Source organism: Macaca mulatta, chromosome 13, assembly GCF_049350105.2.
Source record: "Macaca mulatta isolate MMU2019108-1 chromosome 13, T2T-MMU8v2.0, whole genome shotgun sequence".
NCBI lineage: Eukaryota > Metazoa > Chordata > Mammalia > Primates > Cercopithecidae > Macaca > Macaca mulatta.
This window is the reverse complement of record NC_133418.1, coordinates 114,878,066-114,891,603: the sequence shown is the minus strand read 5'-3', so window position 1 is coordinate 114,891,603 and position 13,538 is coordinate 114,878,066. Positions and strand designations below refer to the sequence as shown.

The 13,538-nt window shown below is 42.5% G+C and overlaps 1 protein-coding gene across 6 annotated transcripts in view; it reads left to right on the top strand.

Annotated features, from left to right (window-relative positions):
- TAF1B (TATA-box binding protein associated factor, RNA polymerase I subunit B) overlaps positions 1-10,873 on the top strand; it is an 82,961-nt gene extending 72,088 nt beyond the window's left edge. For all 6 annotated transcript variants that reach the window (XM_002799137.4, XM_015111686.3, XM_077960154.1 and 3 more), the window contains one exon: positions 10,429-10,873. In XM_002799137.4, coding sequence (XP_002799183.2) covers positions 10,429-10,630 — 202 coding nt within the window. In that variant the 3' untranslated portion in view covers positions 10,631-10,873. The remainder of the gene's footprint in view (positions 1-10,428) is intronic.
- Positions 10,874-13,538: the final 2,665 nt, after the last annotated feature.

Below are 13,538 nucleotides of genomic sequence, written 5' to 3'. Positions count from 1 at the left end.
TCCAGTCGCAGAGCCTGAAGTTCATGGCTCTGTGCCACTAAATAAGGGGACCACATCCCTGCTTCAGCACAGCGCATGTCCCAGGACGCTGTGTGCCTTCGTGTCCATGCCACTAAATAAGGGGACCACATCCCTGCTTCAGCACAGCGCATGTCCCAGGACGCTGTGTGCCTTCGTGTCCATGCCACTAAATAAGGGGACCACATCCCTGCTTCAGCACAGCGCATGTCCCAAGATGCTGTGTGCCTTCGTGGTGGGTTTTAATAGCATGTTTTCTACTGTTTCTACAATAAAAACAGGCAACTGTAAAGGCTAAAATATGCTAAATATGCTCTAAGACAACAATCAAAAATGGTTACAATGAAAAGCGATGCTTTTGAGAGCAGATATTTAGCTATGTAGAGAATTTCATTAGGCAGAAGGACTCATTTCTGAGGGTTCAGAAGAAACAAAACATTTGCTGTAAAATTGTGAAAACACTCAGAGCTTGGGAACTAAGCAGAGAAAGGCCACAAGAGTACTTCAGGTATGGGAGGCTGTTGATTCTTCCTAGCTGAGGCAGAGTTAACAATTTCAATGAATTGAAATGCCCTTTCTATTCCCAGTTGTTATAATAGTTGGCTGGGTCAGAAGACCTGACTTCTTGTAGGTGGCCATGACCTCCCTGGGAGTTCCATAGATGAGGCAGAGCAGTGGTCTTTAGTTGTATTCCACAGGAAATGGAGGTGCTTTGGCTGCCCCACAAAAATTTGATTTGAATTTGTAAAATATTATTTTTAACTATTTTTTTAAACTATAGTGAAAAAACAGTACTCAGGCCGGGCAGGGTGGCTCATATCTGTAATCCTGGGAGGCCGAGGCAGGCGGATCACGAAGTCAGGAGATTGAGACCATCCTGGCCAACATGGTGAAACCCCGTCTCTACTAAAATACAAAAAATTAGTCGGGCATGGTGGTGCATGCCTGTAGTCCCAGCTACTCAGAAGGCTGAGGCAGGGTAATCACTTGAACTCGGGAGTTGGAGGTTGCCATGGGCCAAGACTGTACCACTGCACTCCAGCCTGGTGACAGAGCGAGACTTAGTCTCAAAAAAAAAAGTACTCAAATATGTCATATGCTTAGCTTAGGCAGGTGTGGTGGCACATGTCTGTAGTCCCGGCGACTTGAAAGGCTGAGGTGGGACAATCACTTGAGGCCAGGAGTTTGAGGCTGTGATGTGCAATGATTGTGACTGTGTGTAGCCACTGCACTCCAGCCTGGGCATAGTGAGACCCTGTCTCTTAAAAATATATATCTCTAAGCCGGGTGTGGTGGGTGGCTCATGCCTGTAATCCCAGCACTTTGAGAGGCCAATGCAGGTGGATCGGAATTCAAGACCAGCCTGGCCAACATGGTGAATCACCATCTCTACTAAAAATACAAAAATCAGCCAGGTATGGAGGGGCACGCCTGTAATCCCAGCTACTTGGGAGACTGAGGCATAAGAATCGCTTGAACCTGGGAGATGGAAGTTGCAGTGAGCTGAGATCTCACCACTGCACTCCAGCCTGGGTGACAGAGTGAGACTCCATCTCGAAAAAAAAAAAAAAATATATATATATATATATATAAAAAAAGCAAGAGGCCAACATTTTTGTGAGAATTACTATAAATGGCTTATTTTTTATCTTTATTAAACCAATCAATGAACAAACATTTGAGGCCTTTATATTTCCTACTAGTAATAAAGCATTTGGTTTACTGTATAGTATTAAAATAGCCTTAAGATTCTGAGTAAATACAAAAAAAATTAATTTTAAAGGACTGTAGAGGAAGTGAACATTTTTGAGCCCTTGCTGTGTGCCAAGAATTGGGTTAAGTGTTTAATATACATTCTTATTTAATCTTGTCTACTCTGTCAAGTGTAAGTACTGTTGGCCGGGCGCAATGGCTCACACCTGTAATCCCAGCACTTTGGAAAGCCGAGGCAGGCAGATTACGAGGTCAGGAGATCGAGACCATCCTGGCTAACATGGTGAAACCCCGTCTCTACTAAAAATACAAAATATTAGCCGGGCATAGTAGCGGGCGCCTGTAGTCCCAGCTACTCGGGAGGCTGAAGCAGGAGAATGGCGTGAACCCAGGAGGCAGAGCTTGCAGTGAGCCGAGATTGTGCCACTGCACTCCAGCCTGGGTGACAGAGTGAGACTCCGTCTCAAAAAAAAAAAAAAAAAAGTATAAGTACTGTTATTTTTTTCCTGTTTTACAGATGAGAGAACCAAGAGTAGTTATCCATAGTCACAGCTGATGGGTGGCAGAGGGTTTTGTTTGGTTGGTTGATTGGTTTTGGGGTTTTTTGTTTTGGGGTGTTTGTTTTTTTGAGACAGAAGCTTGTTCTGTCACCCATGCTGGAGTGCAGTGACACAGTCTTGGCTCACTGCAGCCTCCCCGGTTCAAACAATTCTTGTGCCTCAGCCTCCCAACTGCCTGCTACTACAGACATGCGCTACCACCCTGGCTAATTTTTGTATTTTTAGTAGAGACGGGTTTCATCATGTTGGTCAGACTGGTCTCAAACTCCTGATCTTGTGATCTGCCCACCTTGGCCTTCCAACGTGCTGGGATTACAGGCATGAGCCACTGTTCCTAGACAAGTGGCAGAGTTTTGCAGTGCAAACACAGACATTAAGGAATTTAGGGCCATATATGTTATGTAAGTCATAATATCTCAATGTTTATAGCTTCTATATGTTATTTCTTTACTTGCTTTTTAAAGTTGAAAATGGGGAATTTCTGGTATACTCAGAAGTAGAGTAGTATAAAGAACCCCCGTCTCTGTCACCCAGCCTCAGCAACTGTGACATGGCAAGACTTGCTTCACCCAGGCTCCAGCTTACTCTACCCCTCTACCCCCCATTATTTGGAAGCAGATCTCAAACATCATATTTTTTAAAGTAAAACCGTAATACCATCAATCAGATATAAAAAATTAATAGTAATTTCTTAATATTATCCACCATGCAGTCAGTGGTTAGATTTTCCTAATTGTCATATAATTTTTTAAATGAGTTTAACTCAGAATCCAAACCAGGCCCATATATTGCAAGTGGTTGACATGGCTTGTAAGTGTTTCAGTTCTTCAGAACCCCCCTCTTTATCTCTCTTTTTTCTTCTTACAATGTACGTATTGAGTAATCCTGGTCATGTGTCCCATACAATTTCTCATAGTCCGAATTTTGCATATAGACAGTGCCATGTGATGCCATTTAGCCTCTTCCTCTGTCCCTGGATAGCCTATATGTTGGTGTAGTTAGAGTTTGAGATTGGCAGTTATGGCCGGGTGCGGTGGTTCATGCCTGTAATCTCAACACTTTGGGAGGCCAAGGTGGGTAGATCACCTGAGGTCAGGAGTTTGAGACCAGACTGGCCAACATGGTGAAACCCCGTTTCTACTAAAAATACAAAAATTAGCCAGGCATGGTGGTGCATGCCTATAGTCCCAGCTACTTGGGAGGCTGAGGCAGGAGAATCGCTTGAATCCGGAAGGCAGAGGTTGCAGTCAGCAGGGTGAGACTCTGTCTCAAAAAAAAAAAGAGATTGGCAATTAGCATTAGTTAGAGATTTGATCAGATTCAGGTTTAACTTTTTTTTTTTTTTAATACTTTAAGTTTTAGGGTACATGTGCACAATGTACAGGTTTGTTACATAGGTATCCGTGTGCCATGTTGGTTTGCTGCACCCATCAACTGGTCATTTACATTAGGTATTTCTCCTAATGTTATCCCTCCCTCTGCACCCCACCCCATGACAGGCCCTAGTGTGTGATGTTCCCTGCCCTGTGTCCATGTGTTCTCATTGTTCAATTCCCGCTTATGAGTGAGAACATGTGGTGTATGGTTTTCTGTCCTTGTGGTAGTTTGCTGTTTCAGCTTCATCCATGTCCCTACAAAGGACATGAACTCATCCTTTTTTATGGCTGCATAGTATTCCATGGTGTATATGTGCCACATTTTCTTAATCCAGTCTAACATTGGAGGACATTTGGGTTGGTTCCAAGTTTTTGCTATTGTGAATAGTGCCACAGCAAACATATGTGTGCATGTGTCTTTATAGTAGCATGATTTATAATCCTTTGGGTATATTCCCAGTAATGGGATCACTAGCTCAAATGGTATTTCTAGTTCTAGATCCTTGAGGAATTGCCACATTGTTTTCCACAATGGTTGAACTAGTTTACACTCCCACCAACAGTGTAAAAGCGTTCCTGTTTCTCCACATCCTCTCCAGCATCTGTTGTTTCCTGACTTTAATGATCGCCATTCTAGCTGGTGTGAGATGGTATCTCATTGTGGTTTTGATTTGCATTTCTCTGATGACCAGTGAGTTTCTTGTGTCTGTTGGCTGCATAAATGTCTTCTTTTGAGAAGTGTCTGTTCATATCATTTGCTCACTTTTTGATGGGGTTGTTTGTTTTTTTTCTTGTAAATTTGTTTAAGTTCTTTGTAGATTCAAGATATTAGCACTTTGTCAGATGGGTAGATTGAAAACAGTTTCTCCCATTATGCAGGTTGTTCATTCTGATGGTAGTTTCTTTTGCTGTGTAGAAGCCCTTTAGTTTAATTAGATCCCATTTGTCTATTGGCTTTTGTTGCCATTGCTTTTGGTGTTTTAGACATGAAGTCCTTGCCCGTGCCTATGTCCTGAATGGTATTGCCTAGGTTTTCTTCTAGGGTTTTTATGGTTTTAGGTCTAACATTTAAGTTTTTAACCCATCTTGAAATAATTTTTGTGTAAGGTGTAAGCAAGGAATCCAGTTTCAGCTTTCTACATATGGCTATCCAGTTTTCCCAGCACCATTTATTAAATAGGGAATCTTTTCCCCATTTCTTGTTTTTGTCAGTTTTGTCAAAGATGAGATGGTTGTAGATGTGTGGTATTATTTCTGAGGCCTCTGTTCTGTTCCATTGGTCTATATCTCTGTTTTGGCACCAGTACCATGTTGTTTTGGTTATTGTAGCCTTGTAGTATAGTTTGAAGTCAGGTAGCGTAATGCCCCCAGCTTTGTTCTTTTTGCTTAGGATTGTTTTGGCACTGCAGGCTCTTTTTTGATTCCATATGAACTTCAGTTTTTCCCAATTCTGTGAAGAAAATCATTGGTAGCTTGATGGGGATGGCATTGAATCTATAAATTACCTTAAGCAGTATGGCCATTTTCACGATACTGATTCTTCCTATCCATGAGTGTGGAATGTTCTTCTGTTTGTTTGTGTCCTCTTTTATTTCGTTGAGCAGTGGTTTGTAGTTCTCCTTGAAGAGGTCCTTCACATCCTTCACATCCCTTGTAAGTTGGATTTCTAGGTATTTTATTCTTTTTGTAGCAATTGTGAATGGGAGTTCACTCATGATTTGGCTGTTTGTATGTTATTGGTGTATAGGAATGCTTGTGATTTTTGCCCATTGATTTTGTATCCTGAGACTTTGCTGAAGTTGCTTATCAGCTTAAGGAGATTTTGGGCTGAGACGATGGGGTTTTCTGAGTATACAATCATGTCATCTGCAAACAGGGATAATATGACTTCCTCTTTTCCTAATTGAATACCTTTTATTGCTTTCTCTTGCCTGATTGCCCTGGCCAGAACTTCCAACACTATGTTGAATAGGAGTGGTGAGAGAGGGCATCCCTGTCTTGTGCCGGTTTTCAAAGGGAATGCTTCCAGTTTTTGCCCATTCAATATTATATTGGCTGTGGGTTTCTCATAAATAGCTCTTACTGTTTTGAGATACATTCCATCAGTACCTAGTTTACTGAGAGTTTTTTGCATGAAGAGCTGTTGAATTTTGTTGAAGGCCTTTTCCACATCTGTTGAGATAATCATATGGTTTTGTCGTTGGTTCTGTTTATGTGATGGATTACGTTTATTGATTTGCGTATGTTGAACCAGCCTTGCATCCCAGGCATGAAGCCAACTTGAACGCGGCAGATAAGCTTTTTGATGTGCTGCTGGATTCAGTTTTCCAGTATTTTATTGAGGATTTTTGCATCGATGTTAATCAAGGATATTGATCTAAAATTCTCTTTTTTTTTGTTGTGTCTCTGCCAGACTTTGGTATCATGATGATGCTGGCCTCATAAAATGAGTTAGGAAGGATTCCCTCTTTTTTCTATTGATTGGAATAGTTTCAGAAGGAATGGTACCAGCTCCTCTTTGTACCTCTGGTAGAATTCAGCTGTAAATCCATCTGGTCCTGGACTTTTTTTGGTTGGTAGCCTATTAATTATTGCCTCAGTTTCAGAGCCTGTTATTGGTCTCTTCAGAGATTCAACTTCTTCCTGGTTTAGTCTTGGAAGGGTGTATGTGTCCGGGAATTTATCCATTTCTTCTAGATGTTCTAGTTTATCTGCATAAAGGTGTTTATATTATCCTCTAATGGTAGTTTGTATTTCTGTGGAATAGGTGGTGATACCCCTTTATCATTGCATCTGTTTTATTCTTTTCTCTTTTCTTATTTATTAGTGTGGCTAGTGGTCTATCAGTTTTGGTGATCTTTTCAAAAAACCAGCTCCTGGATTCATTGATTTTTTTTTTTAAGGGTGTTTTGGTTTTTGTGTCTCTATCTCCTTCAGTTCTGCTCTGATCTTAGTTATCTTCTGCCAGCTTTTGAATGTGTTTTCTCGTGCTTCTGTAGTTCTTTTAATTGTGATGTTAGGGTGTCAATTTTAGATCTCTCCTGCTTCCTTCTGTGGGCATTTAGTGCTATAAATTTCCCTCTACACACTGCTTTAAATGTGTCCCAGAGATTCTGGTACGTTGTGTCTTTGTTCTCATTGGTTTTAAAGAACATCTTTATTTCTGCCTTCATTTCGTTATTTACCCAGTAGTAACTCAGGAGCAGGTTGTTCAATTTCCAAGTAGTTGTGCGGTTTTGAGTGAGTTTCTTAATCCTGAGTTCTAATTTGATTGCACTGTGGTCTGAGAGACAGTTTGTTGTGATTTCTGTTCTTTTACATTTGCTGAGGAGTGCGTTACTTCCAGCTATGTGGTCAATTTTGGAGTAAGTGCAATGTGGTGCTGAGAAGAATGTATATTCTGTTGATTTGCGGTGGAGAGTTGTGTAGATGTCTATTAGGTCCACTTGGTGCAGAGCTGAGTTCAAGTCCTGGATATCCTTGTCAACTTTCTGTCTCGTTGATCTGTCTAATATTGACAGTGGAGTGTTAAAGTCTCCCATTATTACTGTATGGGAGTCTAAGTCTCTTTGTAGGTCTCTAAGGACTTGCTTTATAAATCTGGGTGCTCCTGTATTGGGTGCATCTATATTTAGGATAGTTAGCTCTTCTTGTTGAATCTATCCCTTTACCGTTATGTAATGGCCTTCTTTGTCTCTCTTGGTCTTTGTTGTTTTAAAGCCTGTTTTAACAGAGAATAGGATTGCAACCCATGCTATTTTTGCTTTTCATTTGCTTGGTAGATCTTCCTCCATCCGTTTATTTGAGCCTATGTGTGTCTCTGCACATGAGATGGGTCTCCCGAATACAGCACACTGATGGGTCTTGACTCTATCCAATTTGCCAGTCTGTGTCTTTTAATTGGGGCACTTAGTCCATTTACATTTAAGGTTAATATTGTTATGTGTGAATTTGATCCTGTCATTATGATGTTAGCTGGTTATTTTGCCTGTTAGTTGATGCAGTTTCTCCCTAGCATCGATGGTCTTTACATTTTGGCATGTTTTTGCAGTGGCTGGTACCGGTTGTTCCTTTCCGTGTTTAGTGCTTCCTTCAGGAGTTCTTGTAAGGCAGGCCTGGTGGTGACAAAATCTCTCAGCATTTGCTTGTCTGTAAAGGATTTTATTTCTCCTTCACTTGTGAAGCTTAGTTTGGCTGGATATGAAATTCTGGGTTGAAAATTCTTTTCTTTAAGAATGTTGAATATTGGCCCCCACTCTTTTCTGGCTTGTAGAGTTTCTGCTGAGAGATTCGCTGTTAGTCTGATGGGCTTCCCTTTTTGGGTAACCTGACCTTTCTCTCTGGCTGCCCTTAACGTTTTTTCCTTCATTTCAGCCTTGGTGAATCTGACAATTATGTGTCTTGGAGTTGCTCTTCTCAAGGGGTGGTGTTCTCTGTATTTCCTGAATTCTCCCTGTCACTTTCAGGTACACTAATCAAACGTAGACTTTTCACATAGTCCCATATTTCTTGGAGGCTTTGTTTGTTTCTTTTTACTCTTTTTTTCTCTAAACTTCTCTTCTCACTTTATTTCATTAATTTGATCTTCGATCACTGATACTCTTTCTTCCACTTGATTGAATCGGCTACTGAAGCTTGTGCATGCATCACATAGTTCTCGTGCCGTGGTTTTCAGCTCCATCAGGTCTTTTAAGGTCTTCTCTGCACTGTTTATTCTAGTTAACCATTTGTCTAATCTTTTTTCAAGGTTTTTAGCTTCCTTGCGATGGGTTCGAACATCCTCCTTTAGCTCAGAGAAGTTTGTTATTACCGACCTTCTGAAGCCTACTTCTGTCAGCTCGTCAAAGTCATTCTCCGTCCAGCTTTGTTCCGTTGCTGGCGAGGAGCTGCAATCCTTTGAAGGAGAGGAGGTGCTCTGGTTTTTAGAATTTTCAGCTTTTCTGCTCTGGTTTCTCCCCATCTTTGTGGTTTTATCTACCTTTGGTCTTTGATGTTGGTGACCTACAGATGGGGTTTTGGTGTGGATGTCCTTTTTGTTGATGTTGATGCTATTCCTTTCTGTTAGTTTTCCTTCTAACAGTCTGGTCCCTCAGCTGCAGGTCTGTTGGATTTTGCTGGAGGTCCTCTCCAGACCCTGTTTGCCTGGGTATCACCAGTGGAGGCTGCAGAACAGCAAATACTGCTGCCTGATCCTTCCTCTGGAAGCTTTGTCCCAGAGGGGCACCCACCTGTATGAGGTGTCAGTTGGCCCCTGCTGGGAGGTGTCTCACAGTTAGGCTACATGGGGGTCAGGGACCCACTTGAGGAGGCAGTCTGTCTGTCCTGAGCTCAAATGCTATGCTGGGAGAACCACTGCTTTCTTCAGAGCTGTCGGACAGGGACGTTTAAGTCTGCAGAAGTTTCTGCTGTCTTTTGTTCAGCTACGCACTGCCCCCAGAGGTGGAGTTTACAGAGGCAGCAAGTCTTGCTGAGCTGCGGTGGGCTCTGCCCAGTTCAAGCTTCCTAGCTGCTTTGTTTACCTACTTAAGCCTCAGCAACAGCAGACGCCCCTCCAGCTGCCAGGCTGCTGCCTCACAGGTTGATCTCAGACTGCTGCACGAGCAGTGAGCAAGGCTCTATGGGCGAGGGACCAGCTGAGCCAGGCTCAGGATATAATCTCCTGGTGTGCTGTTTGGTAAGACCGTTGGAAAAGTGCAGTATTTGGGCGGGAGTGTCCTTATTTTACAGGTGTAGTCTGTCACAGCTTCCCCTGGCTAGGAAAGGGAAATCCCTTCCCAGGTGAGACGATGCCCCACCCTGATTCAGCTTGCCCTCCGTGGGCTGCACCCACTGTCCAACCAGTCCCAATGAGATGAACTAGGTACCTCAGTTGGAAATGCAAATATCACCTGTCTCTGCATCGATCATGCTGGGAGCTGCAGACCAGAGCTGTTCCTATTTGGCCATTTTGGAATGGAAGGCTTTACTATTTTAAAATAAGGGAAATTGCTTGGTAAACTCTTCTCCTACAGTACATATAGTATTGCAAGCTACATTATAAAGTCTAGTGTCTTATGTTGGGTGGAAGTCGGGGATTATTTGTTTTCTTTAGTTTGTTTTAGAAATATGTTCAGAGCCGGGCGCGGTGGCTCAAGCCTGTAATCCCAGCACTTTGGGAGGCCGAGACGGGCGGATCACGAGGTCAGGAGATCAAGACCATCCTGGCTAACACAGTGAAACCCCATCTCTACTAAAAAATACAAAAAACTAGCCGGGCGAGGTGGCGGGCGCCTGTAGTCCCAGCTGCTCGGGAGGCTGAGGCAGGAGAATGGCGTAAACCCGGGAGGCGGAGCTTGCAGTGAGCTGAGATCGGGCCACTGCACTCCAGCCTGGGCAACAGAGCGAAACTCTGTCTCAAAAAAAAAAAAAAAAGAAAGAAAGAAATATGTTCAGAATATCTCCTTGTATGCTTTTGTTTGCCTTGACCATGGTAAGAAGGTGGAGTGGTGCCCCATCTGGAGTGAAGAAACTTCGAGCAGAGAGTTGAAGGACCAGCTCCTAGCACCACCTGTGGCCCTTGTGTGGTGGCCGTGGACAGTGTGAACATGTTTTCCTTTGTGCAGTTAAGGAGTTACCAAATTCTTCTAGGTTTCTTTCCAGCTCAGGGTCCTGTTTTAAGCCTAACCATATATATTTGTTATTTGGGGAGATGTTCAGGGGTTAGTGTGTGCCTTTCTTGGTTACCATCTAAAGAGAAATTATTTTTTCTTTTTCCCTTCTAGCTATTGTACACACGTGACAACCTATGAAGAATCAAATTATTCTCTGAGTTATCAGTTTATACTAAATCTCTTCTCCTTCCTGCTCAGAATAAAGACTTCCCTTCTCCATGAAGAAGTGAGCTTAGTTGAGAAGAAACTTTTCGAGAAAAAATATAGTGTAACAAAAAAGAAATCAAGATCCAAGAAAGCGAGACGACATTGAGAAAATGAAATAGAAACTTTCTGGAAAAATATTTTAGTATTGATATAACATCAGATTTTAATATAACATTCCAGAGAATTGTAGAAAATGCTGCATATATATGTATATGCTCTGACACATATTTACATATATGTCAAGTGTGCTTAGAAAATTGTATATTATAAAGCAGGTGAGCTTTGATTTTATTTTTCAGAGTATGAATATTCTAAGAGAAAGTTAAAACAACAGTAAATTATATGATTGTATTTATTTATTTATTTTTTTTTTTTTTGAGACAGAGTCTTGCTCTGTCGCCCAGGCTGGAGTACAGTGACACGATCTTGGCTTACTGCAAGCTCCATTTCCCAGGTTCATGCCATTCTCCTGCCTTAGCCTCCCAAGTAGCTGGGACTACAGGTGCCCGCCACCACGCTAATTTTTTTGTTTGTTTTTAGTAGAGATGGGGTTTCACCATGTTAGCCAGGATGGTCTTGATTTCCTGACCTCGTGATCCATCCACCTCGGCCTCCCAAAGTGCTGGGATTATAGGTGTGAGCCACCGTGCCCGGCCAGTAAATTGTATAGTTGTATCCAGAAATGTATACTCGTTGTATTTTAAAGCTAAATTTATTTTTTAAAGTAGATCTCTTCCTTATTCTTTACACCCCAGAGTAAATCCCAGATGGATCAAAGATCTAAACGTAATATTTCATATTTAAAAATATAAAAGTATTAGTAGAAAACAAATATGAATGTTTTGCTCTTGGAATGGCATAGTCAATTTTTGCAGCATATGATGGACAAAGGAATAATTTCTTTAATGTGTCAATAGCTCTTGCAAAGCAAAAGGAAAAAAGCAAACTGAATAAGGGATATGAAAAATTAGTTTTCTGAAGGTCAAGCCAAAAAACATGGTAGGATACTCTACCTCACTCATACTCAAGAAATACAAATTGAAGCGAATACTGTTTCCCACATATTGGATTGGCAAAGATTATAAAGATGTATAAAACCTGGTAAGGACATTGGAAAATCAGGCATTCTTGTTCTGAGTTCATTTATGCATGCAACAGATAGCAACTCCTGTGTTCCAGACACGTTCTAAGCACTGGGAATACAGCACTGAACGAGACCCCCACCTTTAAAGATCGTAGGTTCCAACTGGGTGGAGGCTGATAGTAAAAAATATATATAATGTTTTGGGGAACTCAGTACAATGAAGAAAAAGCAAGAAAACAGATAGATGATAAGGTAGGCCATTTTATAAAGGGCGGCTGAAGGAGGATCCTCTGGGGCAGTGGCATTAGAGCAGAGACCAACTTGCATGGAACACAGTAGCGTGAGCAGCCATGCAGCCCATCCAGGGGGAGATCAGCACAGGCAGAGGAAAGATGTGCAGAGGCTGTGAGCAGGGGCATGCTGGGTGCAGTCAAGGACTGGCAGGCCGTCCAGAGTGGCTGCAGCAGTGTGGTTGAAGGGGAGGAGAGCAGATGGGCAGATGGGATGGTAGAGGTTGCTCTGAGGTCATGGGAAGGATGACCTTACCGTGGTTGGCTTTTATCTCAAATGTTACAGGAAACCATTCGAAATTTTTAAACAAAAGAATGATGTGATCCAACCTATATCATAAAAGTATCACTGACTATCTGATGAGTACACTGTAGTGGGGATGTGGGCAGTGGTTAGAGAGTTCATTTTGAATTGAATATATTTTGTTACTCTCTACCTGTTTCACTTATTGTAAGGTTTTCTTTTTTCTTTTTCTTTTTTTTTTTTTGAGACAGGGTCTTGCTGTGTCACCCAGGCTGGAGTGCAGTGGTGTGACCTTGGCTCACTGCAGCTTTGACTCCCCGGCTCAAATGCTCCTCCTGAGCCTGAGTAGCTGAGACCACAGGCATGTGCCACCACATCCAGCTAAATTTTTTGTTTTTCGTAGAGACAGAGGTCTCACTATGTTGCCTAGGCTAGTCTTGAACTTCTCGGCTCAAGTGATCCTCCTGCCTCAGCCTCCCAAAGTGCTGGGATTACAGGTGTGAGCCACCACGCCTGGCTGACTACAACTTTTAATATTTTTTAATTTTTGCAACTTTTTTTTTTTTTTTAAATGGAGTCTCGCCCTGTCGCCCAGCGTACAGTGCAGTGGCGCGATCTCAGCTCACTGCAAGTTCCGTCTCCTGGCTTCACGCCATTCTCCTGCCTCAGCCTCCCAAGTAGCTGGGACTACAGGCACCTGCCACCACCCCTGGCTAATTTTTGAATTTTTAGTAGAGACGGGGTTTCACTGCGTTAGCCAGGATGGTCTCCATCTTCTGACCTCGTGATCCACCCGCCTTAGCCTCCCAAAGTGCTGGAATTACAGGCGTGAACCACCACACCCAGCCTAATTTTTGCAACTTTTTATAGTGAGACTTATACAGTGATTTAAATTATATACAGGGTGCTCAGCCAGCACAAAGCTGTGGTGAGATTTGGGTCCAGGTCTCAGGCTCCAGATTCCAAACCACATTTTAAAAAAAAAAAAAAAAATCACCTGCAGACTGCCTGTAGCTTTAACAGTCTCTGTCTCCCCTTCATTCACATCCTTCGGGTGGAGAAAGGTTTGTGAATATTTTAGTAAATTTGATTCAATAGACATTTCTTGATTATCACATTGATTCTCAAAGTGTGGTCCCTGGACCAGCGACATCAGCATTACCTGGGCACTTATTAGAAATGCACATGTAGAATTTTGATTTAAGGCCGGGCGCGGTGGCTCAAGCCTGTAATCCCAGCACTTTGGGAGGCCGAGACGGGCGGATCACGAGGTCAGGAGATCGAGACCATCCTGGCTAACACGGTGAAACCCCGTCTCTAATAAAAAATACAAAAAAAAACTAGCCGGGCGAGGTGGCGGGTGCCTGTAGTCCCAGCTACTCGGGAGGCTGAGGCA